The sequence below is a fragment of the Mesoplodon bidens genome, assembly GCF_964165515.1.
Source record: "Mesoplodon bidens genome assembly, chromosome: 1".
Taxonomy (NCBI): domain Eukaryota; kingdom Metazoa; phylum Chordata; class Mammalia; order Artiodactyla; family Ziphiidae; genus Mesoplodon; species Mesoplodon bidens.
The window spans coordinates 136,117,712-136,143,571 of record NC_138176.1 but is presented as its reverse complement, the minus strand read 5'-3'; the positions used below and the strand labels follow the sequence as shown (position 1 = coordinate 136,143,571).

General features: G+C 37.3%; 2 protein-coding genes across 8 annotated transcripts in view; one reads left to right on the top strand and one right to left on the bottom strand.

Annotated features, from left to right (window-relative positions):
- The window catches only part of CRACD (capping protein inhibiting regulator of actin dynamics), a 317,185-nt gene that overhangs the window by 271,314 nt on the left and 20,011 nt on the right, over positions 1-25,860 (top strand). For 3 of the 4 annotated variants that reach the window (XM_081227032.1, XM_081227033.1, XM_081227030.1), the window contains exons 9-10: positions 243-405; positions 2,399-8,729. In XM_081227032.1, coding sequence (XP_081083158.1) covers positions 243-405; positions 2,399-2,559 — 324 coding nt within the window. In that variant the 3' untranslated portion in view covers positions 2,560-8,729. Of the gene's footprint in view, positions 1-242; positions 406-2,398; positions 8,730-25,860 lie in introns of those variants that run through there. The other variant, XM_081227031.1, reaches the window with a different exon arrangement.
- Positions 8,817-25,860, bottom strand: part of AASDH (aminoadipate-semialdehyde dehydrogenase) — a 38,351-nt gene continuing 21,307 nt past the window's right edge. For 3 of the 4 annotated variants that reach the window (XM_081227081.1, XM_081227082.1, XM_081227083.1), the window contains 10 exons: positions 23,216-23,457; positions 22,740-22,846; positions 22,036-22,208; positions 21,426-21,618; positions 20,256-20,371; positions 18,406-19,198; positions 15,555-15,718; positions 14,241-14,363; positions 13,266-13,397; positions 8,817-11,583 (listed from right to left, as the gene is read on the bottom strand). In XM_081227081.1, the coding sequence (XP_081083207.1) occupies positions 11,191-11,583; positions 13,266-13,397; positions 14,241-14,363; positions 15,555-15,718; positions 18,406-19,198; positions 20,256-20,371; positions 21,426-21,618; positions 22,036-22,208; positions 22,740-22,846; positions 23,216-23,457 (2,436 nt within the window). In that variant the 3' untranslated portion in view covers positions 8,817-11,190. The remainder of the gene's footprint in view (positions 11,584-13,265; positions 13,398-14,240; positions 14,364-15,554; positions 15,719-18,405; positions 19,199-20,255; positions 20,372-21,425; positions 21,619-22,035; positions 22,209-22,739; positions 22,847-23,215; positions 23,458-25,860) is intronic. The other variant, XM_081227084.1, reaches the window with a different exon arrangement.

Sequence of the window (25,860 nt, the reverse complement as noted above, 5' to 3'; positions counted from 1 at the left end):
AAATTAGGAATCTTGCTCTGTGGCCCTGACGGTATAGTTAATCTGAAGGGCTCTTCTGGGAAAGTATGTAGCATCCCCTCTTTGGGACATTTGCACTGAGCGGCTCCGTGCTTGAGCACACATTGCTCCCCCGTGCAGTCTGGCCCCTCCTCTGGGAGCAGAGAACAGGGGCTGGCCAATGGAAGCCTCCAAGGCCTTGCCTTGCATGGTCAGTCTCCCCCTGACTTTCTCTGTCCTCCCAGGTCAGCGTCAGCCCGCAGCCTGGAAGCAGCAGTGTCAGCAGAGGTGGTTCCCTGCACAAGTCCACCGCTCAGCCAGAAGAGAAGAAGCCAGAGACAGCAGCGTCCAGGCTCGAGCGCCGAGAACAGCTGAAAAAGGCCAACACTCTTCCTACATCTGTGACAGGTAGAGAACAGGTCCATTTCTGTTTAACCATACTTAAAGGTTTTTCTTCTTAGGGTGTTTTATTTCCTCTAGTGTCATAACTAGCACAGCATTTTAGGCATTTCAGAGCACAAGCTGCCTCACAGCCCCATTCATCACCTCTGACAATGATAAAGCTCGCCTGATAAAGATCATCAGAAACTCACCCACAATCAGTGGTGTGATGATAAACTTTTAACAATCAGTTCTTCAGGGAGTGGAGAGACCTCTGATTTGTAGTATTTGCTGTGGTGTAAATACTCCCAACCATGGCTAATTTCAAGCTACTAATGTGATATCAAGTGACTCGTTAAATTCCTGAACCTTTAACAAGGTGATATGAGCCCTCTCCAACTCCACTGCCTGTAGTCCAACAAAATTAGGTTTATTAACTTCCTGCAGCAAGGAAGACTGCACACCACAAGAACCTTCTAAACAAAACAAGAGATAAGATTATATTAGGATTCAGGGGAAAGGGTGAATTTTAGGTAAAATTTAAATGAAGCAGTGACTCAAAGCAAAGTAGTTGATATCAAGCCTGAGCTGAAAAGTGGACTCAGGAGCCTGTTTCCTTTGACACCACAAACTTAAGGTAAATGTGAGGAAGCTGTATTGGAAAACCCCTACCTGGAGCTGTGCTCCAGTTGGAAATGGAAATTGTTTCTCTGAATCATGGTCATCTAAGTGGCTCAGATGCTCCAGGCAAAAGTGGGGTGGTCCCTGGTCCCTTCTCACTGATGTGATTTCAGACAGCTAATTTCTGACCCAGGTGTGACTTTACAGAGCAAGGTTGTTGTGCTCTAAGTCCTTGATGTTAATTAACAACAGCAGTGTTTATATGTTCATGACACATAGGAGACACATGCACATTAAAAAAAACAACTCTTTATTCTGTTAAAAGATAAAATGATCCAATAACGTTTTAACTATTTCCGTGTTACATATCACTTGGAGGATGGAGAGTCTGAAAGAACTTCCTCTCAGGGGTTATTAGGGCATCTGTTTTCCCACTAGGCAGCCCTGTTCCTCGGAGGACACCCAACTTCCGGACCCAAGATTTTTTTATGCCTTGGATACCTGCTAGCTGAGGTCTGGAAATATAAAGAGGTCTCACTATTAAAGCTATATTTACTATTTGGTGAGGAGAAAAAAACTTTATATTTGAAAACCACTTTGGAGCATTTTCTCAAGAACCTCCAAGGGCATTATTTCGTTTGATCTTATACCCAGGAATTAAGGATTCTAAACATCATATTGGTGTGTGTCAAGAGAGAATTCTTGCAGAATAGTGAAAGCTCCAAAGTCAAAGAGATCAACCTGTCTGCCTGATTTCTTAGAAGCACCAAAGGGTTAATGCAATTCAGAGCTGGCTGCACCTTAATAAAGCAAGCCTTCTTCTGAAGTTTTTGTCTTTTCAGTATTTCGTAGGCCATTGCCTACAATAAGACCCAAAGATAAGATGGGAATGCTCACCACACAAAGCCTCTAAGGTCTGATAAATAGTGATAGGATGCAAAGGAATTGTTAGACGAGTCTGAGTGATAAGAGCTGGCAGGATCCATGGGCCTCGGAAGGAGGAGGGACCCAGGGCATGCTTGGTAGAGGAGGTAGCTTTTAACCTCACCAGCTAGCAGGTTCAAACTTCAAACTACTTGGTTTAAGCTTTTTCTTCATGAAATTGACTGGTTGTATGCCTAGAATCACAGAATTTACCTCTTATTATTATCACACAGGCATAGCTTCTGTGCACAGAGAAAATGAGGTTTCTAGAAATTCTCTGAAATTAGAATCGACTGCACTGTGATCACCGTCACCCTGTAACAGTTATGATCACGTAGCTTCTCTTTCTCTAATTCTTCTCGCCAAAGATACCCAGTGTTTCACTGGGTTTTCCTTTCTGAATCTCATACTTCTGCTAAATCAAAATGTGGCTCTGACTTATTCCTCTCTCCTTTTCCTTCAAAATGCAATCTAGTGGAGATCTCTGATTCGGCTCCCCCAGCACCACTGGTGAAAGAAGTCACAAAGAGATTCTCTACCCCAGACGCTGCCCCCGTGTCAACAGAACCAGCCTGGCTGGCTTTGGCCAAAAGGAAAGCCAAGGCCTGGAGCGACTGTCCACAGATTATTAAGTAAAGAGTGACTCTTATCCATTCCTACTGCCAGTTATTGGCTTTTCTCTTGCCCTTTTTATTTATTTATTTTTTATATGAGGTAAAGAAAGAAACGAAGCTAGGGAAAAGCAGCATGTTTTATAGGCTCTAAAATAATGTTCAGAAACTGAACTGGTGGTGTTCCTTGTAAAGAGTGTATTTGCACAGCCCTAGGTCCTGGTGCCTTGAGGTCCTCCTAATTAATTCTAAAGAGAAAATTCCGTCCTAGGGACCACATGAAGCAAAATCTCCAGACTGAGAACTTCTCACGAGCACCTGCCACACCCATTCCATGGCCCTTCCACACACATACACCCACACACCATTCAGAACATGTACTTTTGCCAATCTTTGTAATAGTTTTCTTGATTCTGTACTCCTGTTTCTTTGTTCCAAACCATTTACCATGTGCTTGGGGATTTCTACCCTTTTCTATAGTAATAGTGAAAGGATCTTATATAAACAAGAGTGCCCATTCGCCTGAATGCAGTGAGTAACTGGGAATTGTAAGTAAAAGTCTGGCTCCCAACTCTTTGCCCATGTCTGCTTCTCATGATTTTGCCCCAACAGGAAACTGTAACACAGATAGCGAGTCCACTGAGTCTTCTACCGCACTGTTGAGCTACAGGCCCCGTTATACCACAACTCTCCTCAAGGACACGTTAACCATTTGGCCCAGCTGGCTCCTAGGGAACATTTTTATTTAAAATGATTTAAAAAAAAAAAAAAAAACCTACAAATTCTCTGTCTCTGAGAATCCCCGTCTAGTGCAGTTGTTCTTAAGAAGTTCAGGCTCCATCCCAGACCTACTCAATCATCAGAGATCCTGTGAGGATGGGGCCAGATGTGTATATTGTGGTAAAAACTCTTCAGATGACTTCCGGTATATCACAGAGGTTGAGAAGTGTGGGACACACTGCTTCTAGTGTAATCTAGTTTTTAAAACTCTGAAGGGGAGGCTCATATCACCCAAAGCAGCAAAGGTGAGACAGGAAAAATAATAAAACAACCTCCCAAACCAGCCATTTATTACAGGGTTTAAGAGTCTATTGACATTACATGTCTCTGAAAATCTTTTAAATCTTTAGGGAAAGTTAACAGTAAGACAAGATTTGAAGCCTTTGTACTAAAGGACTTCCTGTGGGAAGTTTCTTTCTTTACCATAATCAAGTAATTCATATTTAGAGAGTCAAATGTTCAATAGCATTTATAATGTAGAGCATTCACCTTGCTACCTTTAAAAACATCTCAGAGTTTTAAGTGGCCTTGTTGTTATACATGTGATTTAAAAAAAAGGACTTGGCAATTTAAAAGCCACATATATTCACTTTTATTTCCCTAAATTTGCTTTACATGACACACAGACATACAGCAAACGCACACATTGCTGGTACTAACCTACATTTCGTGGTGTTGGCATATTACCTTTTTCTTCAATCCTGACTTCAAGATCTAAGTACAAATCCTTTGCCTAGTACAGCAGGGGAAGGAATTACATCCTTTTTTCCTCTCCTACAAAAACACATTAGTATTTTATTAGTATCATTTTCCTCTATGCTTACTCAATAGACAGTGTGCTGTTACACTATTATGTACCTTAAAGAAAGGATGACACCAAAGTTATTTACCATATACAAGGCATTTTCTTTCTAGAAACGATGGCTCAGCCTCATGGTAGCAGCTGGCATGTGTGGTGAAGTGGATAGTTGTACTTTTGCAAGTTGGAGTTAATATATATAGTGGACCTTCAGAATGTTAAGAATCAATGGAACGTTAATTTTTTTTATGGCTATGAGAAGCAATTAATATTCCACTGCATGTTTTCCACAGTGATGTTCATTTCTAAATCGAATATGTAGACATTTGTTAGTTTCAATGATTTCCTCACTAATATAACACTCCTTAATAGGAATCTTTCCACCTAGAGCCCTGGAATTATACTGCTACATTAACTCTTCTGCATTGTCTTTTTCTGTCATCCTGTCAGCTCTGAATAATATCACAGTAATGGCAGAGAACAGGTGAATAAATCAGATCATTAACAAAGAATGGTAGACAAGTCAACTCTGTACTGGCTTACCTACCACTGATCCCATACAAAGGAGGAGAAATACCTCAGTTAAAAAATTTCCATCAAAATCTTTTTAAGAGTATACTGAGGAAAGTATACTGGAAGTAAGTCATAGCACTTACTTCCAACAACTTCTAAAGGCTACATGTTTAATATTTCATGTAAAAATTACTCCTACTTTGCACTAAATACCAATGAAGTGTTATTTTGCTTTAGCTGTGTTGCAGTCTTTTCTGATCAACAACAAACTACGGGGGAAATTCTATAAAGCATATAAAAAATTCAAGACTTAAAAGAAATGAATGATTGCTAGTTAAATACACAAGCTTCTTTTTTTTTAAATTTAAACAAACATACACTTCTCCTGGCAATGTTATAGAGGATTAACCTCTGTTCATAAGACATATTACAAAACTAGAGGTTTTTTCTTTACTTTTTTAATTTTTCAAGTGCAATTGTTTCTTATACATTAATTACTATTAAATTATCATTTTAGCCAGTTATTAGCAAATTGTACTATGTATTCGTTGTCTCTTCTTGTGATGTTTAGTTTTAATTGCTTATTTTAAAGCAGAAACATTAGAGTTACAAGTGTCTTGCAATATTTTTATCAACAATAAAATGAAGTAGAGACTTAACAATAAAAATACCTTAGTGTGATTTAATTATTATTTTGAGATTTTGGTTGTATAAAGTTTTAATGTAAAATGTCCATTATTGAAGGAAAAAGATCTTTCAATAAAAAATACCCACAAGATCTTCGGCACTGAGGGAATTTCAAGCTGAAGCTTTTACTGATTTCAATGACCATCTATAGAAAGCTTGTAGTTATACAAAGCTTTTGTTGAGAAAGAAAAATTTCAAGGCATTTTATATGGTACCTTATTATACTTTTAACTAGATATTTTTTGGAGAAAAATAATGAGTAGGGACAAATAAAATGTTTATCTCAATCCTAAATTGGAATTGAATCGTCTGGCATCTCAGACAAAATGATCCTACAAGCTCTTTACTCAAAGCGTGGGCCATGGAACAACAGCATGGGCACAAGCCGAGAGCATGTGAGAAACGCAGCTTAGGGCCGCAGACCAGACCTACTGACTCACGAGGCCAGACAAGGGCAAAGTGAGTGACGTGAGCAAGGCACTTGCCTTGGGTGCCAAAAAACCAAGTAATCAAGAGGAATGCTATTTTAATGCAATATTTTAAAAATCAAGGTTAATGCAAATTCCATGATGAACAAATATCAAAATTTTAAATAAAGACAGGGTCAGTATTACTGATTTTTCCTTTTGCCTCAGTCTCCAGTGTGGCTAAGCCAAGCCCCGCTCCTTCCAGCCCTCTCAATTGGAATGTGCATTTAGCAAGAGCTCCAGGTGGTTAATACATTAAAGATGAATCCGCATGGGTCTAAAACCTGGCAGAAGATATGTTCTTTTGGGCCACCCATGGCCTCAATCCCCTTTCTGTGTTTGCGGAAATCTCTACCTTATGGGTCTTGGTAGAGGGCAGCACTCACCTCCTACCACAGTTGAAATGCCTGTTAGGTGCCTTCCTATACTCTCTCGTGGGCATAACAACGTGTTTCACTTCAAATTGGAAGGGACTGTGGTTTGGGAGCAACTGACCAAAAGATGGGGGGACTGTGAGGAAGTCTGGCAGTGGTAGGAAACAGTGTCCAGCATTAGTGGGGTCAGCCATAAGGTAATAAGCATTTAGAGCCTCAAGGACAGCAGCTGTCTTCTGGCCAAAATGATATGATGATTTCAGGCATTCATTGTTTCTGGCTGTATATAGCTCCAGCCCTCTTTGTAATTCTGCAAGAGACTCAATATTCTTTTAAAAATTCATTCTGGAGGGACTGGCCAAGACAGTGGAATAGAAAGACCCTGAGCTCACCTTCTTTCATGGGCACACCAAAATCACAACTATTTGCAGAATAACCTTTGATGAAAAAGACCAGAACCTTCCAGAAAAGATCTTCTACAACTAAAGACATAAAGAAGGAAACACAACAAGTTGGGTAGAAGGGTAGGATTTGTGATACAGTCAAGTCCCATACCCCTGGAAGGAGGACCCAAATATAGGAGAATAACTACATTGCAGAGGTTCTCCCAAAGCACTATGAGGTCTGAGCCCCACATCAGGCTCCCCAGCCCAGGGGTCCTGCACCAGCAAGACAAGCCTCCAGAGCATTTTGCTTTGAAGGCCAGTAAGGTTTACTTTCAGGAGTCCCAGAGGGCTGGGGGAAAGAAAGACTTCACTCTTAAAGGGCACACACAGAAATCTCACATGCTCCAGGACCCAGGGCAAAAGCAGTCATTTGATAGAAGCCTGGGTTAGACCTACCTGCTGATCTTGGAGAGTCTTCTAAAGAGGCAGGAGGCAGCTGCAGCTCACCCTGGGGACATAGACACTGGTGGCAGCCATTCTTGGGAGTTCCTTCTACCGCATGGACATTGGTGTTGCCAAAGGCCATTGTCGAATCCTCCCTCTGGTTTTTAGCCCCAAGACCCAGCCCTGCCCTGGCCGTGCTGTCCAGGCAGCCAGTTCTAGCCTCTGGACCAGCCTCAGCCACCAGGGGGCAGACACCAGACGCAAGAAAACCACAATCCCACAGGCTGCAGACCCATCCAGCCCATCAGTAGGCCAGACCATGTCCTGGGACTATCTGGGCCTGGGTCCTGGCCCTGGCCGCTAGCAGGCCAACATAAGCTCTGGGACATCCCAAACCCCATACCCAACTGTGTCAGGAACAGCCCCTCCCCCTTCCCCCCAGTGATCTGACAACAGCTCTGGGACCACGGGCCTTGCATCCAGACTCCAGGACCTGGCTGTGCCTGCCAGTAGACCAGCACTAACCCCAGGACTTGGCTTCACCCACCGTAGGATGGGCAACAGCCTCGGTGTTTTCTAGACCCTGACTCTACCCACCAACGAGCCAGCACTAGCCCTGGGGCCCCTGGGGTTCTGCAGTCAGCCACCTTGTGACCTGGTCATGCCAACCAGTGGCCAGCAGCCTCTGCACAGGGCAGGGCTCAGCAACCAACCTGAACAGGGGCCAACCAAGCCTACCAGACGGCCCACATAGCTCACCACAACAGAAGGACCCACACAGCCCTCATAGCAGAAAACCACCAGAGCATATAACTTGGGTGATAAGAGGGGAATGCACTGCTGGGACACATAGGACGTCGCCTACAGGAGGCCACTTCTCCAAGGTCAGAAAACATAACCAACCTACCAGAAACATAAAAATGCAAACAGCAACTTAGGCAAAATGAGGCAACAGAGGAACATGTTCTAGATGAAGGAACAAGATAAAACCCCACAAGAAAAACTAAATGAAGTGGAGATAGGCAAATACCCAAGAAAGAGGTCAGGGCAGTGATTGTAAAGATGATCAGAGAACATGGGAAAAGAATGGATACACAGAGTGAAAATTAAAAGTTTTTAACAAAGAGCTAGAAAATATAAAGAATAACCAAACAGATGAAGAACATGATAACTGAAACTAAAAATACACTAGAAGGATCAACAGTAGACTAAATAATACAGAGGAACAGATCAGTGAGCTGGAAGACAGAGTAGTGGAAGTCATTGATGCTGAACAGAAAAAAGAAAAGAAATGAGGACAGTATAAGAGACCTCTGGGACAACACTGAGTGCACTAATATTCTCATTATAGGGGTCCCACAAGGAGAAGAGTGACAGAAAGGGACTGAGAACATATCTGAGACATAATAACTGAAAACTTCCCTAAACTGGGAAAGGAAACAGACATCCAACTCCAGGAAGCACAGAGAGTCCCATACAAGATTAACCCAAAAAGGAATACACTAAAACACATTATAATTAAAATGTCAAAAATTAAAGATAGAGACAATATTAAAAGCAGCCAAGGAAAAACAACAAATAACATAGAAGGGAACTCCCATAAAGCTATCGGCTGACTTTTCATCAGAAACTCTGCAGGCCAGAAGGGCAACATATTTAAAGTGATGAAAGGAAAAAACCCACAACCAGGAATACTCCCAGCAAGGCTCTCATTCAGATTTGATGGAAAGATCAGAATCTTTACAGACAAGCAAAAGCTAAAAGAGTTCAGCACCACCAAACTTACAAGAAATATTTAAGGAACTTTTCTTAATGAAAAAGAAACGGCCACAACTAGATAAATGAAAATTATGAAATGAAAAAACTCGTTGGTAAAGGCAAACATATAGTAAAGGTAGGAAATCATCCATGCACAAAGTTAGCAGGGAGGTTAAAAGAGTAGTAAAATCATCTATATCTAAAATAAGCAGTTAAGGGATACACAAAACAATTAGAGGTAAAATATGATACCAAAAATAATAATTGTGAGGGGAGGAGAATACAAATGCAGGATTGTTAAAATGTATTTGAAATTAAGAGATCAACAACATAAAACAATCATGTATAAATACAGATTACTATATAAATACCTCATGGTAACTACAAGCCAAATATCTATGATACACAAAAGAAGAGAAAAGGAATCCAAACATAACACTAAAGATAGTCATCAAATCACAAGAGCACAAAAGAAGGAATAAAAACCCTAAAATAATTAACAAAATGGCAATTAGAACATACATATAATTACTGTTAATGTAAATGGACTAAATGCTCCAATCAAAAGACATAGAGTGGCTGAATGGATTAAAAAAAAAAAAGACCCATATATATCCCGCCTTCCTGCCTACAGGAGACTCACTTCAGATCTAAAGACATACACAGATTGAAAGTGAAGAGATGCAAAAGGTATTGAACACAAATGGAAATCAAAAGAAAGCCAGGGTAAGTAGCAATACTTATATATGATAAAATAGATGTTACAATAAAGACTGTTGGAAGAGACAAAGAAGGACACTACATAATGATCAAGGGATCAATTCAAGAAGACATAACAATTGTAAATATATAAACACCAACATAGGAACACCAAAATACATAAAGCAAATACCAGCAGACATAAAGGGAGAGATCAATAGTAACACAATAATAGTAGGAAAGTTTTACACCCCAATTACATCAATGGACAGATCATCCAGACAGAAAATCAGTAAGGAAACACTGTGTCTTAAATGACACATTAGACGAGATAAGACTTAATAAATACATTTAGAACATTCCATCCAATAGCAGCAGAATACATTCTTTTCAAGTGCACATAGAACACTCTCCAGGATAAATCACATGCTAGGCCACAAAACAAGCCTCAGTAAATTTAAGAAAATTGAAATCATATCAAGCATCTTCTCCGACCACAATGCTAGAAGACCAGAAATCAACTACAAGAAAAAAATTGCAAAAACACAAACACGTGGAGGCTGAACAATATGCTACTAAAAAACCAATGGATCACTGAATAAATCAAAGAGGAAATTTTTAAAAAATACCTGGAGACAAATGAAAATGAAAAACAATGATCCAAAATCTATGGGACACAGCAAAAGCAGTTCTAAGAGAGAAGTTTATGACAATACAAGCTTACCTCAGGAAATGAGAAAAATCTCAAACAACCTAACCTTACATCTAAACTAGAAAAAGAACAAACAAAACCCAAAGTTAGTATAAGGAAAGAAATCATAAAGATCAGAGCAGAAATAAATGAAGGAGACTTAAAAAACAATAAAATGAAACTAAAAGCTGCTTCTTTGAAAAGATTAAAAAAAAAACTGATAAACCTTTAGCCAGACTCATCAATTAAAAAAAGAGAGAGGGCCCAAATCAATAAAATCAGAAATGGAAAAGAAGAAGTTACAACTGACACCACAGAAATATGAAAGATCATAAGAGACTACTACAGGGACTTCCCTGGTAGCGCAATGGTTAAGACTCCCTGCTCCCAGTGCAGGGGGCTGGGTTCGATCCCTGGTCAGGGAACTAGATCCCACATGCATGCCACAACTAAGAATTCGCATGCTACAACTAAGGAGCCCGTGAGCCACAACTAAGGAGCCCACGTGCTGCAACTAAGGAGCAATGTATGGAGGCCACATGCCGCAACCAAGGAGCCCGCGAGCCACAACTAAAGGAGCCCAGCTGCCCCAACTATGACCCGGTGCAACCAAATAAATAACTATTTAAAAAAATAATAAAAAATTTTAAATTATGGAAACTAATTTGATAAATAGATCCTTTCTTTGAAAATCTTTTGTTATGAATCTCAGTATAAATGAGTGAATGGTGTATTACATCACAGACTAATTTTTTAACCCACCAAGTATATTCTGATATTTTTTTCCAGAAGTCTTTTATAAAAAACCAAGTAGAACATCTGTAGCCTAATTAAAAGAAACTGTCACTTAACATATTGATGTGTTTTGTTCTATAATTCCTTTTAAAAGCATTTGTTACTCCTATAGGAAGTAAAATACGGTTGTTTTCCAATAAAGTGTAATTGACAAGTTTCTTAAACAAAATATAATCTTTAACATAAAATAAGACTATCCACATGCTCCATAATGTAAAATATTTTCAAACATCTCACAGATATATTCTAGCAAGGACTGTACTTCAATATCTTTGATTGCCACCCAATAAATCCAGACAATAAACATAATTATTTCTACATCCAATAATAAGCATTGATTCCCAGACCACAGGAGAAGAGAAAACTTCTCCAGGAAGCTGATACACACTTTGCAACTCTCCACTCTTAGATTCCAAGATCCATAGCTTCCCATCAGTAGATGCTGCTGCCAGCAACATTTCATTGCCACGGTTGTGGTTATGGAAAGCAAATGGTGTTGAATACACCCTTGAAGTAGTTTCAAATTTCCATTGGAGGTGACCTTTCATACTACAACAGTAGATAAAGCAATCATGGGAACCAAAAAATATTTCTTGCTCTGATGCTGAGGTACATGGGGATGAAAAGATGGGTTCATTGGTAGAGAACTGCCAAATCTGAAGGGTGATAAAGGCAAAAATAATTCATTCATCTCATTTCAACAGTTCTGTAAAGCTTTTCGAAATTCTTAATAAAATGAGAGAGACGCAGGCTACTGAATGGTAACTATACATAGAGAAAATAATGGCTTTCTCCCAAAAGTAGCACCCTCAGATTAGACCTCTGTCCCAATGGTAAAATCTAGCACAAAACCCACCAGTGTCCTTATTACATAAATCACCGCTATTCATAATATTATGAAGTAAAATTCATTTCGAACCCCATTCAAAAGTTATTACTAGTATGTTCAGAGACACTTATTTCAAAGAAAAAACTACACAGTTTTCAGTGTATCTTATTAAAAACTGTATCTTATTCTGGTCTCCTAATGGAGGAATAAGGGTGTAAGTAGGCTGAAAGGAAAAGTTTATGTGCAATAATTTAAAGCTTTAAACAAAGAGCTATAGTTGTGTGTCTACCCTGTAGATATATACACTGTTTGCTTATTTCAAAGCTACTATAGATTAACCTGTCAGTCATATTTTAAAGAAAACACACAAGGAAGAAAAAGCATAAGTCTAAGATAGTGTTTACAAATCCATAGTAATAGGAGTACAGTGAAAGCAAAATAAAAAGAGTGGGTATATTCATGAAATATGATTTGTAATCTCAATTCTGTCCCTGACTTGGACAAAATCACTTTAATCTTTTTGGTTCATTCAGAAAAGGTAAAAAAAAAAAAAGGGGGGGGTAATAGCATTTGCTCCTTCTTTTTAGAAATCCAAAGGTGAGAATATATTCAAATTACTTTGTAAATAAAAAATATTAAGTGAACTTAATAAAAGATTTCATCACAAAGTAATTGTCACACAGAACAAAAGAAACTGCTAGGCTATGAGGGGTGAATGTAGAATAAAAAGCACCCAGAGTCAACTCTAGCCAGCAATGGGCTAACTTATGTTGGAGCTAGTACACTCTCAAGTCCACAAAATAATCCCTAAAATCAAAAACACAGAAGTTGTGCCACAGTCACTTACGGGTAAAGAAGTAGAGATTATTATCCTAACGAAAGACTTATTATAACTCAGAAGGAGCCTACCCTGCCGATCATGAAGTTGAAGATGGAACTTCCATACAATGCAAATTGAGTTGTGTAACAGATTTAGGTTTTCATAGAAGAAGCAGGAGTTTATTTCAATGTTCACAATCGGAATAGAGGTTATAATAAAGTTGGCTAAAAACTGATAACCTGGGCTTCCCTGGTGGCGCAGTGGTTGAGAATCCGCCTGCCGATGCAGGGGACACAGGTTCGTGCCCCGGTCCGGGAAGATCCCATATGCCGCGGAGCGGCTGGGCCCGTGAGCCATGGCCACTGGGCCTGCGTGTCCGGAGCCTGTGCTCCGCAACGGGAGAGGCCACAACGGTGAGAGGCCCGCGTACCGCAAAAAACAAAACAAAAAAAAACTGATAACATTTTTTAAATTGTGAGAGGAGAATGGCAAAAGTAAAACAATGTTTGGATAGAATCTTTTAAATCTATTATAGCGTCATTCAAAAATTTAAAAACCCATGGTTTGACAATTAAAATAGAATTAGTTTTCAACACAATGGGTCGAATAATGTTTAAAATTTTACTTCAGTGGTCACCAGCTACTATGCCTTTGAGAAATGTAAGTAAAACAGAACTAGAAATTTTTACCTGTTCTCCAAAGTGAGTAAAGCAGAGAAAATTCCCATCTACACAGCCAATACAAATATACTGTAGGCAACACCGTGGAGAAGAAAAGAGTGGCTTGTCACAGGAATATTTCCAAACTCTCTTCCCAGTGGCCTGTCATGGGCAAAAAGCAATTCACAGCATTTAAATCATTCTACTAATCAATTACCCTTTATAAAATAAACTCATAAATCTCCCAGAGGTAAAGCTATAAACACCAGAAAATGCTATAATGGCATGCTGACATTATAAATGAAGCTAGTACACATATACACAGCTATAAAATTAATTAGTGCTACTTATGAATGCTAAGATAAAAACTTGCAATAAAACCAGGAAAGAAATAACTAGCACATAAACTCCATCCTTAGAATGGACATGAAGTTCTTGACAGGACTGAGAACAGTCTGCCAACTTAAAAAATTGATAGGACTTCCCTGGTGGTGCAGTGGTTAAGAATCCGCGCGCCAAAGGAGGGGACACGGGTTCGATTCCTGGTCCAGGAAGATCCCCACGCCACGGAGCAACTAAGCCCGCACGCCGCAACTTCTGAAGCCCATGCCTAGAGCCCAGGCTCTGCAACTACTGAAGCTGGAGCACCTACAGCCTGTGCTCCGCAACAAGCCACTGCAATAAGAAGCCCATGCACCACAATGAAGAGTAGCCCCTGCTCTCTGCCACTAGAGAAAGCCCATGCACAGCAATGAAGACCCAACATAGCCAAAAAAATTAAATTAAATTAAAATAAAATAAAAAATTGATAAAAGACATACACAGAACTTAGATTTTTCTCATCTTTCTATACTTCGTGTCAGTCATTTTTAATGAATTCTGGTTCAGTAATGTATGGACTATATCTAACTGAGATCTACTTCAAGTTGTCAGAATTCAAAGCAAAAATAAAAAATATTAAAGAAAAACAAGTAATAAAATCAATAAATATTCTTTTATGCCTACAGGATTTATAGCCAGTAAAAGTCCTCCCAGCGTAGCAAAATACAAGTGATATGGAATCAGGCTCAAACAAGGAGAAGAAAAAACAGTTCCTCCGCATTTCAACTTCCAAACACACTTCTTTTTCTGCAATAAGAAAGCAAATTAAAAAAAAAAAAGAAGAAAAAGAAAGCAAATTAATTGGTTTCTGCTGGTGATTAACAAAATATACATATCCTGTCCCTCCTGATGTTATGTCTATCTTAGTTAATATAATTTTTATTTCATTTAAAAATAATATATACTCACTGTGTAGAATCAAGTTAGTATAAAAAGATGACAAAAGCCAATGCCCAGAGATTACCACTGTTAACATTTTAGCATTTTCCCTTTTGATCTTTTTGGTACACGCATACACACACACAGCTTAATATACTTGAGATCATCATTCTGAATATCATACACTTTGTACCTAATTTAGCTCACTTATTTTGTAAAACTCTTTAAATATTACTTTAATGGATCATATCCCATATGAACACAAAATAATTTCTCTACCTTATCATTGAAAATCGTCTTGAACTAATTGCTTGGTGTTATAAACAATTTGGAAATAGACATCTTCGTGCATATATCTGTCCATGTTACTGATTATTTTGCCAGGACAGATTCCTAGAAGAATTTTACTGAATCAAAGGATATGAAATTGTTACCTATGGTCAAATTGTTTTCCTCGAAGGCTTTACCTCCCACCATTCTCATCAGCATTTAATGCTACCCTCTAATAACATTTGCTTCTTTATCTCAAAGTTTTAAATTTTCATTCCTTAGATTCTTAAACATATGAAATATTTAAATACATTTACTAGCTATTTCTTCTTTGGGGTCCTGTGCATTTATATCCCTTGTTTATTTTTCTATCTGGACCTTTATATTTTTCTTATTAATTTGTATTTGCTCTTAATTTATACTTATAAATATTTTAACGCTGTCACACTTGTTTCAAAAACTTTTCCCAACTTTTTAATTTTATAATTCTTAAATTTAAAAATTTTGTGTAATCAGTTCTTATTGATATTTTTGTGATTCTTCTCTATTGTCAAGATGGCATTCTAAGTTCCTTATATTTCAAAACCCTGAGTAGCAAATTTATTTGTGAAAATTCTGTAAGGAAGTTAAAACTGTCTTAAGATATTATGGCTGTTAATTAACCCCTTAATCTTCCCAGATCACAAACTTGGGAATAGTTAATACCTGCTCCCCTAGTCACCACCACCTGATAGTTTCACACTCTTCTATCTATGCTTATGGTATGAAATTGATGAAGTGAATTCTTACATATATATCTAAAGCATATGCATGCTGGTCATGAGAGCCAATGTAAAAAAGTCCTGTGGTTGGATCCACAGTTGCTGAGCTTTTGACAGCATCCTCAGTAGTAAACATCCAGTATTTTTCTCCACTATTACTCTTCAGAATATAAACCAACCCATTATAACAGCCTGTTGGGAAACAAAATACAAAAGATGAGATTTAGATATGTCACTGGAAAATAATTATTTGGCTTAAATCATGACAATATATATTCGATGTTCTTCATGTGTACTTAGGCTCTATGTTTGGCTCAATTTACATTTCAGCAAAGCAGCAACCATTCGTATAAAAAACCTATTTAGTAGGTACACCTTACATTTTAAAAGTACCATAAAGTGCTTCACTACCAGGAAAACAATGAACATGAGCATGCTGCAGCAGAAACAGGCTTTGACAGACCTGGATTCAGATCTTGTCATGGCCATCCTTTGGGCAAGTTACCTAGCATCGCTGAGCCTAGATTATCTTTCTGCTGAGTGTGGATACATCTACATCAGGGTTACTGTGATAATTAGGATAAATGCCCAGTACATAGTAGGTGTTCCAGAAATGCTAACATTAACAATGATCAAATGTTTATTGACCTTTTACCTCGTGAAGGGTACTACTCTAAGAATTTTATATCTATTAACTCATGTAATGTTCACAGTGAAGTGCTACTATATGCATATATACATATATTTTTTATTTTGGCAGTGTTGAGTCTTCGTTGCTGCGCACGGGCTTTCTCTAGTTGCGGGGAGCAGGGGCTACTCTTTGTTGCAGTGCACAGGCTTCTCACTGCAGTGGCTTCTCTTGTTGTGAAGCATGGGCTCTAGGCGTGCGGGCTTCAGTAGTTGTGGCGCATGGGCTCTAGAGCACAGGCTCAGTAGTTACGGCGCACGGGCTTAGTTGCTCCACTGCATGTGGGATCTTCCCAGACCAGGGATCAAACCTGTGTCCCCTGCATTGGCAGGCAGATTCTTAACCACTGCACTGCCAGGGAAGTCCCTGGAGCAGTGGACTCTTGATTGTGGTAGTGGTTACATGATAGCATGTATCTGTCAAAATATAAAACTGCATACTAAAAAGGGTTTTACTGTATATTATATTAATAACAAATATTTAACAACACTGAACTGTATATTTAACAGTTCCGTTAACAACACTGAACTGTATATTTGAAAATTACTGAGAGTGAATCTTACAAGTTCTCATCACAAGAAAAAAATTGTAACTGTGAGGTGATGTATGCTAACTAGATTTACCGTGGTAATCATTTTGCAATATACACATATCAAACATTATACTGTATACCTTAAGCTAATAAAATGTTATGTGTCAATTACATCTCAATAAAACTGGAAATTTTTTAAAAAAGAGAAAAAAAGTACTAAGTGACCACCATGTGCCAGAGGCTTTGGGTTTAGACACTTGGAATGCAAACAGTAACCTCAATGAGCTGACTTTCATGGATAGGGATTACTCATGATCATTCACATGTATAACTGAAAGTTTCCTGTAGTATAATTTTCAAAATGTAGGTTTTCAATACAGAAGAATCAAACTCAGATTCAAGTAGATTCTAGCCAGGCTAACATAAGTAGGGAGATATATTCCTAAGCACTTAGTCTGAAAAGCTTTGGTAAACGGATGCCATGAGCACTGAAGTAAAACTTGAGGTAGTTTGGGAGGTAAAAAGAGAGTGGTAGTTGAGGAGACATTACGCCTAGACCCCCATATCTTTGTAAAGTAAAAGTGACCTACACCTTAATGAAACTGAGTAGAAGGTAGTAGCTAACACTTGTTGAAGGTCACAGAGCTGGTAATAGCTTTAGAGCTAGGTTCAAATCCAGAAACTCTAACCTAAGGCCCACACTGTGAATCAGCATGTAGTTAACTATTATTCTTTGAGCACTTAGCCTGTCCCTAGCAATGTACTAAAGGATTCACAAGCAATTATTTCATTTAATCCTCTCAAAAGCTCTATGATTATTGTGGTAGTTTTAAAATATATCCACAAATTCTTTGATACTCAAAGAGATATTCAACAGGTGAAGCTAATTCCCCTCCCTCTGAGTGTGGGCCAGACTTAATGACGTTCTTCTAATAACAGAATAAAGCACAAATAATGGTATACAACTCTAGACACTAAAAGTACTGCGTTCCTCCTCAATCACTCTCTTGGGTCACTCACTCTGAGGGAAGTTAGCTTCCATGTTGTGAGGGCATTCAAGCAGCCTATGGAGAAGCCCATGTGGCAAGAAACTGAAGCTTCCTGCCAAAAACCAGCAAAAACTGAAGTCTTCTGTTTGCAGCAATGTGAGTAAGCCATCTTAGAAGCAGATTTTTCCAGCTCGTCAAGGCTTCAGATGGTTGCAGCCACATGAAAAACACTGAGCCAGAACTTTCAGCTAAACCCCTCCTAAATTCCTGACCCATAAAAACTGTGAGATAATAAATGTTTATTAAAGCAACTATATCCCAATAAAAAAAATAAAAAATGTTTATTATTCTAAACCATTAAGTCTGGGGATAATCTGTGATGCAGCACCATGTTTTATTTATTATGCCCATATACTCATAAGAAAACTGAAGTTCTAAGAAGTTCAGCAACTCGTTGAAGGTCACAGAGCTGGTAACAGCTTTAGAGCTAGCTTCAAATCCAGAAACTCTGACCCAAGGCCCACACTGTGAATCAGCACGTAGTTAACTATTATTCTTTGACAGCAACCAAACCTACTATACATAGGTTTTTAAAATTTAACTTGGCCCTACTAGCATTACCATATGGTAATTAAATTTAACTCTATAAACCTCAAATTCAGAAACTTACCCACTACAATGAAGTTTCCACACTTAGATACACATGCTGAGGATTCAATGCGATCTCCCAAAATCTGTTCCCATTTCACCTTTCCAGAGTAAAGATCAACTGCCATCATTCTATGAGAATGCGAGCCAATGTACACAGTTGCAGATGACTTATCAACAGCTGGTATTACAACCAGAGGTGAAGCATCCACACATTTGCCTGTGTCTGACCTCCACCTCACATGAAACTCCATTTTCTCAGCCCCCATCACAGATGTTTCCTCTTCAGAAACTTTTGCAACACAGGACATATCTTTTGACTTCCCAATAAGAGCTGGAGGATTTAAGCTTTTCATATTTTGAATGTTAGTCTGTGAAATTAAATCAGAAGAATAGGCTGAAGGGCAATGTTCCAACTTAGTTAAAAACCTAGTAGTATTCAGAGACAAAATCTGACTCCCTCGGCTCAGTGCAATAAAAGCATTGATCTCGTCACAATTTAAAGGCATGACAGATTCCTGATGTAAAGATTTTCCACTGGTTTCCTCTTGATTAACATCGCTGGATTTTCTTTTTGTGGCATAAGTCTTGCTAAATGTCAGATCTTCATCTGGAAACACTGTTTGAAGGATGTGATTGTAAATCTCTAAAATAGAACTGCTAAGAATAATTTCCAGAAGCCCAGGTACTGACGTGCCAACAAGGTTTTCAATCTCATTGAGGAGCCGTATGGACTTCAAAGAATCTCCTCCACTATTTAAGAAGAGTGACTCATCAGGAACCTTCAAAGGGTCTTCTGAGAGACTCAGAACAGACTACAGATTAGAGAAGTGAGAAATATGGTGAAGTTAAAGATCTAAAACCAAAAGAATTCAGCATTTAAAGGTAATATATAGATGATGGTAACTACATTAATGAGATGAACACAAAACACACACAAAATAAATTTTTTAACAATTTAATTTTAAAATTATTTTCTGTACAGTAAAGGAGACCATCATTATGCTACCAATTTTGTCACGAACTACCCTAGAACTGCAAATTATACTTCCCTTTAGAGCAGTTTTTCTACCCATACAATAGGGAATGGAATTATAAAAACACCTGATTTAATATCAGATATTAACAATATCTGATATTTCTATAATGTGGGAATAATTATTTTCACTAACTTCACATAAACCAAAATTATTTTCCAAGAATCTAAAAATGAAGTGGATATTACTTTTATCTAGATATCTATTTTCAGACAAGACTATACAGTTACATCCTCTTGTTAGAACCCTTTAGAAAACTCCAAATTTTATCTAAGAAAAATTATACTGACCTGTAAATCATAGGTAATAAAATATATATTTTAAAATAAGTTTTTAATTGTTATATACATACATATATATATATATATATATAAAAATATAAATTCCCTTATGCAGAAACATACATGTTGTTACTGAAAGTTCTTCTGGAATAATTATGTTAAGCCTTTATACCACAGATTGTGGTACAGCAAGATTCGGCTAGTTTTTCAACTCTGACAAGTGTTACTGCACTTGACTGACCATCTTAGGGAAAAGTTATGTCAAGAGAGGTTTTGTCTACTCGTGCCTTTTTTTTTTTTTTTTTTACTCGTGCCTTTTATGACTACCTCACTTCCAATAAATTTCTATATAGGGAGCTTAATCTAGTCTTGCAGTAGAGAACCTAACTAACCCTTATTTGAATACAAATTGAATAAAACAAAGCTATACTACTTAACATCTGCACAGCAGTAATATTCTTAGAAAATTTTATCAGACTTATTAGGATGCTACATTCCCTGAAGATATACAACAACCTCCTGATAATAACAAATTTGTATCTTAAAAGTTGTACCTTCCACAAATGATGCAATTTTTCCCAAAGTTCCTCTTTTCCATTGAGTTTACACTCAGATCTCAAGTCTATGGAGTTTAAATAAATCTTATTTAACTCAGAAACATCAATTTTGCCTTAATATAAAAGAGAAATAACAATTTTTAAATTTCAGCTTGACCCCTTCATGTCTTTGTTAGTCACAATACACACATTTTTCATTGTTAAGGTTAGAAATCGTACATAATAGTTTGTCATGCAGAATCAATAATCAAGAAGACAGTCCCATGCTACCCAGTATGTAATGGGTAGCAGATAAGAAGAAAGGAGGGACTTCCCTGGTGGCGCAGTGGTTAGGAATCCGATGCCTGCCAACGCAGAGGACACTGGTTCAATCCCTGGTCTGGGAAGATCCTCCACCTGCCGCGGAGCGACTAAGCCCGTGCGCCACAACTACTGAGCCTGTGCTTTGGAGCCTGCGAGCCACAACTACTGGGGCCTGCGAGCCTAGAGCCCGTGCTCCACAACAAGAGAAGACACCACAATGAGAAGCCTGTGCACCGCAACACTAGTGCACCACAACAGAGTAGCCCCTGCTCGCCGCAACTACAGAAAGCCCGCACACAGCAGCGAAGACACAACGCAGCCAAAAATAAATAATTTTTAAAAAAGAAAAAATAAAAGGAAAGCCCACACGCAGCAACAAAGACCCAAGGCAGCCAAAAAATAAATAATTTTAAATAAAAGAATAAAAAAAGAAAGGAGGGGCTAATGTTGCTCTCATTTAAAAAGCTAAAGAAATGGTACTATTTACTGAGCAATAACCACATTCTGAAATATTAAGTAAAGCTGAAACTGGGAAAGTAATAGAATATGGTGATTAAGAGCACATGTTTTGAAGTCAAACAGTCCTACAGAATTTCAACTCTACTACTAACTAGCAATGTGATTTTGGAGAAATTATTTAACCTCTTAAGCCTTATTTTCCACATCAGTAAATGGGAATAATACCACATACTCACAGGAGTTTCTGGAGATAAAATGAGTTAATTATACAAAGTATTTAACAGAGGGTCTACCACAATATATATTAGTATTACTTATAATAATAAGGATTTAAGTGGCCTTTAAACTAGTTAATACAATTAGTATCATTTGGCACTGAAACATAGCTGCTTCAAATTATTTTACCATGAGATGTAAATGGTAGAGAATCAATCAACACAAGCTCATCCGGGATTGCATGACTTGGAAGATGTTTCTGCAGTTCTTTAAAGATGTAATCCTTTACTAAATCATTTTTGGACACCATGAACAAAATTAATTTTTCCTGATTATACCATGTAACTGCACAAGATTCCACTTGTTGAAGACCTTCAGCAACCTATGAGAGAGATTATCTCAATTTGCCAATAAGGACATTTAAAAACAAACTTCCTAAATACTCTGCATTCAATACAGCCAAATTAAAATCTGGAATTCACTAGAGATTTTTAAAAAATTGTTTCCTACTATCACTATTACCAACACACAGGGTTCTTAATGCTTTCCAAAAATAATAGCTCCCAGAGCAAAATAAGTCAACTTATTTTCAGTTATCAAAATCCACTGTCACTTATTTAAAAAACAACTCTTCATGCTGAGAATAAAGTGCACAATGAATTATCCATATCTTCTACTGTTTAAATAATACTTCTAGGTTTAAATAATACTGACAGAGAACCCTGGAACAGAAAAGTAGTTATGGCTGCCTCTAATACCTACATATATTAATAGATATTTAATATTTAAACAGTTCTACCTGTTGCACAAGTTCAATGTTAAGACGTTTGCCATGACGTTTGATCTGACTGTCCTTTCGTCCCAAGAAAAATATCTCTCCATCTTTTATAGTCACAAAGTCTCCTGTGGCCCTCATTGTGCCAAGTGGTACTGTCATTTCATCATCAAGAAAACAGACTCTATTCCTGCCACCTTCACAAGATATAAACAACAATGTAAATTTTTAAATTCATGGAAAATATATTAAAAACCATGAAATCAGAACATCTCCAAAAGCTCAGTTACTAAGTTTCAAAGTTTGAATATTTATATAAAAAAGGGGACTCACTTTTAAATGTTATCTGATAAAATTATATACAATAAGAACCTTAGTAAAGTAAGCAAAGGGATGAAACACAATCCAGTTCTAAAAATACATGTGATTAAAAACATTCTTAAAATACTAATTAAATAGAATTTTGGCTATAAACAGAAATACAAACAACCAATTTACAGTTTCTAAATTACTTTTATATCTTCTCTTAGAGTATTAGACATTGTTATCTGAAATAATTATGGTAACTAATTAAATGTTTCATGACTCTGAGGATGAGATTAAAAATTACCATCACCGAAAAGAATACTAGACTTAATAATTGAGGAAAGAATAAAATTGACACATCAGATATTTTTTCTTGAAAAAAAAAAAAAGAAATTATTCCCAATCAACAAATGTAAAACAACCTAAAAATACTTGGCCATTGCCTTCTTGAACTGTGAAACCATTAGTATCTTTGACTTCAACTACTGTTCCAAGCAGTGGAAATCCCAGTTGTACAGGCAATTCACATCTATGAAAACACAACAACCCAAACCAAATTTAAAAGTTTTCATTTGAATAGAATATTTACCAGTGTATTTAAATCACATTGTACCAAATAAAGAAAAAAACGTTTTTGTTATAATTCAAAGATTGACAAGAGGAAAAGGTTAGGTGGAAAAGTTATCATGTTATTCATTGCTGTTTAGTTACAAAAACCTCTAGCAGGATCTGTAGCACCAGTTAAAATAAGAAAGGTTCTGGATTCCCAGCTTAAAATTCTAGATAAAATAGTGCTTATAAAATATTACTACAGTGCCTACCAAAAATACTATTTGTGTTAAGATACTGGAAAAATAAGTTTCTCTCTACCCTACCCTGAAGTAACTGAAACCCTTACTTCAAAGTAGAGTTAAGAATTTTCTCTGGTATCCTGTAAAAAGTCGCCCAACTTGATACCTCTGTGATACCATAAACATTAAATATTTGTGTTTTATTGCCTCTTCCTCTCCAGCTTTTGAGAACAGTTAATGATGGAAATGCTTCGCCACCAAGGGCCAATACTCGAAGAGAAGTATTGGTTGATAAAACAGTTGACTTGATAAGCTGAGATCCAAATCTTCTAAGCAATGTCGGTGTTGCCTGTAGATACATTAAAAATAAATTATTTCTTTCCCTTCACTTCTTTAAAAAAAAAAAAAAACACACACTGTAGTGATTAGTCCAAAGCTTAACATTGGGAGCTCACAAGGAAATTAAGGCTGTGTTTATTAAATGGCAAATCATATTTGGAACACTGCTGAAGCAGCATTACCTTTTTAATGTGGACATAAATTTTGCTTCAGTAAAAAAAAGCAAATATTAATTATGTTTCATTATGCAGTTTAGACAAAAAGGTTTAAAGGACAAAAATCTATAAAATGAATTTACATTTCCTTTCCCATTATTTCTATGTAGAAAAAGTAAATAAAAGTGTTAAGTGCCTAAGCAAAACAATGAATAAAGATTTTAAAAAACAACTTTATTAAGATAATATAATTGACATACAATAAACTATACATATTTAAAGTGTACAACACAAATTTTGAGATATATTATCAGTGAAACCATCACCACAATCCAGATAATGAACATTTCCTTCAACCCTAAAATCACTTACATACCACTGTAATTCTTCCCTTCAACTAGACCTCTCCTCCAGACAACCACTGATCTATTTTTTGTCACTTGATGATCAGCTGACATTTTCTAGAATTTTATAAAAATGGAATCATACAACATGTATTCTGTTTTGACCTAGCATCTTTTACTCTATGTTCAGTGAAAATACTTTGTGATTCATGTTGTATATATCAATAATTCATTCTTTTTTGTCTTAGTCTGTTCAGGCTGCTATAACAAAATACTGTAGACTGGGTAGGTTATAAACAACAGAAGTTTACTTCTCACAGTTCTTGGAGGATAGAAGTCCAAGACCAGGGTGCCAGCATGGTCAGGTTCTGGTGAGAGCTGTCTTCCAGGTTAGACTTCTTGCTGTGTCCTCACATGGTGGAAGGGGATAGGAAGCTCTGTGGGGTCTTTTTTACAAGGGCACTAAATCCCATTCATGAGGGCTTCACCCTCATGACCTAAGCAGTCCCAAAGGCCCCATTTGAATTCTGGGGGACACAAACACTCAGACCATAGGAACTTTTTATTCTATTGTATGGATCAGGACTAGCTTTTGAATTTCCATATAAAATTTAGGATCAGCTTGTCAATTTCTCCCCCAAAAAAGTCCATCAGGATTTTGATAGGGACTGGGTTTAATTTATAGGGAGAACTGCAATCTTGACAATATTGAGACATCCAATCCATAAACCTGAAATGTCTCTTCATTTATTTAGCTCTTCAATTTCTATTAACAATGTTCTATAGTTTTCATTGTACAAGCCTTGCTCTTCTTTAAATTTATTCCTATTTTATTATTTTTGATGCTATTGTGAATATAATTATTTTCTTAATTTCATTTTTGGGCTTTATTTCTATAATGTAGAAATATAGTTGATTTTGCATATTGATCTTGTACCCTCCAACCTTGCTGAACTTATTAGTTCTAGTAGTTCCCCCATGTCGTCTGCAAATAGTTTTACTTCTTCCTGTCCAGTGTGGGTGCTTAATTTCTTTCTTCCTTTTTGCTTTATTGCACTGGCTAGAACAACCAGAATAATGTTGAAGAGAAGTGAAAAAGCAAACATCCTTGCCTTGTTCCCAATCTTAGGGTGAAAGCATTCAGTCTTTTATCCAATTATAATGTTAGCTGTAGTCTTTTTGTAGACATCCTTTATCATGTTGGGGAAGTTCCCTTCTATTCCTAGTTTGTTGACTTTCTTTTTTTATCATTGGCATTGCATTTGCCAAATAATTTTTCTGCATCTACTGACATAATTATGTGCTTTTTGTTCATTATTCTTTATCTAGTATATAGCACCAGTGGATTTTTGGATGTTAAAGCAAATGTGCATTCCTGGGACAAATCCCACTTAGTCATATTTGATGAAATAAAATTATTTTTAAGGCAGGACAAAAAAAATTTTTAACATAAAATTCTCTCTCTGCCCATTTGGGCCCCACTGCCCTCGCTTTACAGTGCAATGTGCATCTGCATTATACATTAACCAGACCACCTTAGAAGACACAGAAATACCTGCTACATTGTAAAAAGCAAATTTCTCCTCGAACCAACAAGGTAATTCCTTAGAAGATAACATTCCTTTCTTAATCCTGTGACGGATCACAATGACCCACTACTCGCCTTATATGTGCAGATCTAGACTATGTAAACTATCAATATGTCACTTTGATGTATAACTCTTTGTCTCGAAAATGTATATAACTGTGCTTTGACTTCTAACAGGCAGAAGGGTCCTCAGATCTTTCTGAAAGACTGTCTGCCAGGTTATAATCCTCAGTTTGGCTCACAGAACATTCTTTATTCCTTTCTTAGATTGACTAATTAATTTTTCATCAACACATTTTACATTTCCTGAGACTTATTTTGTAGCC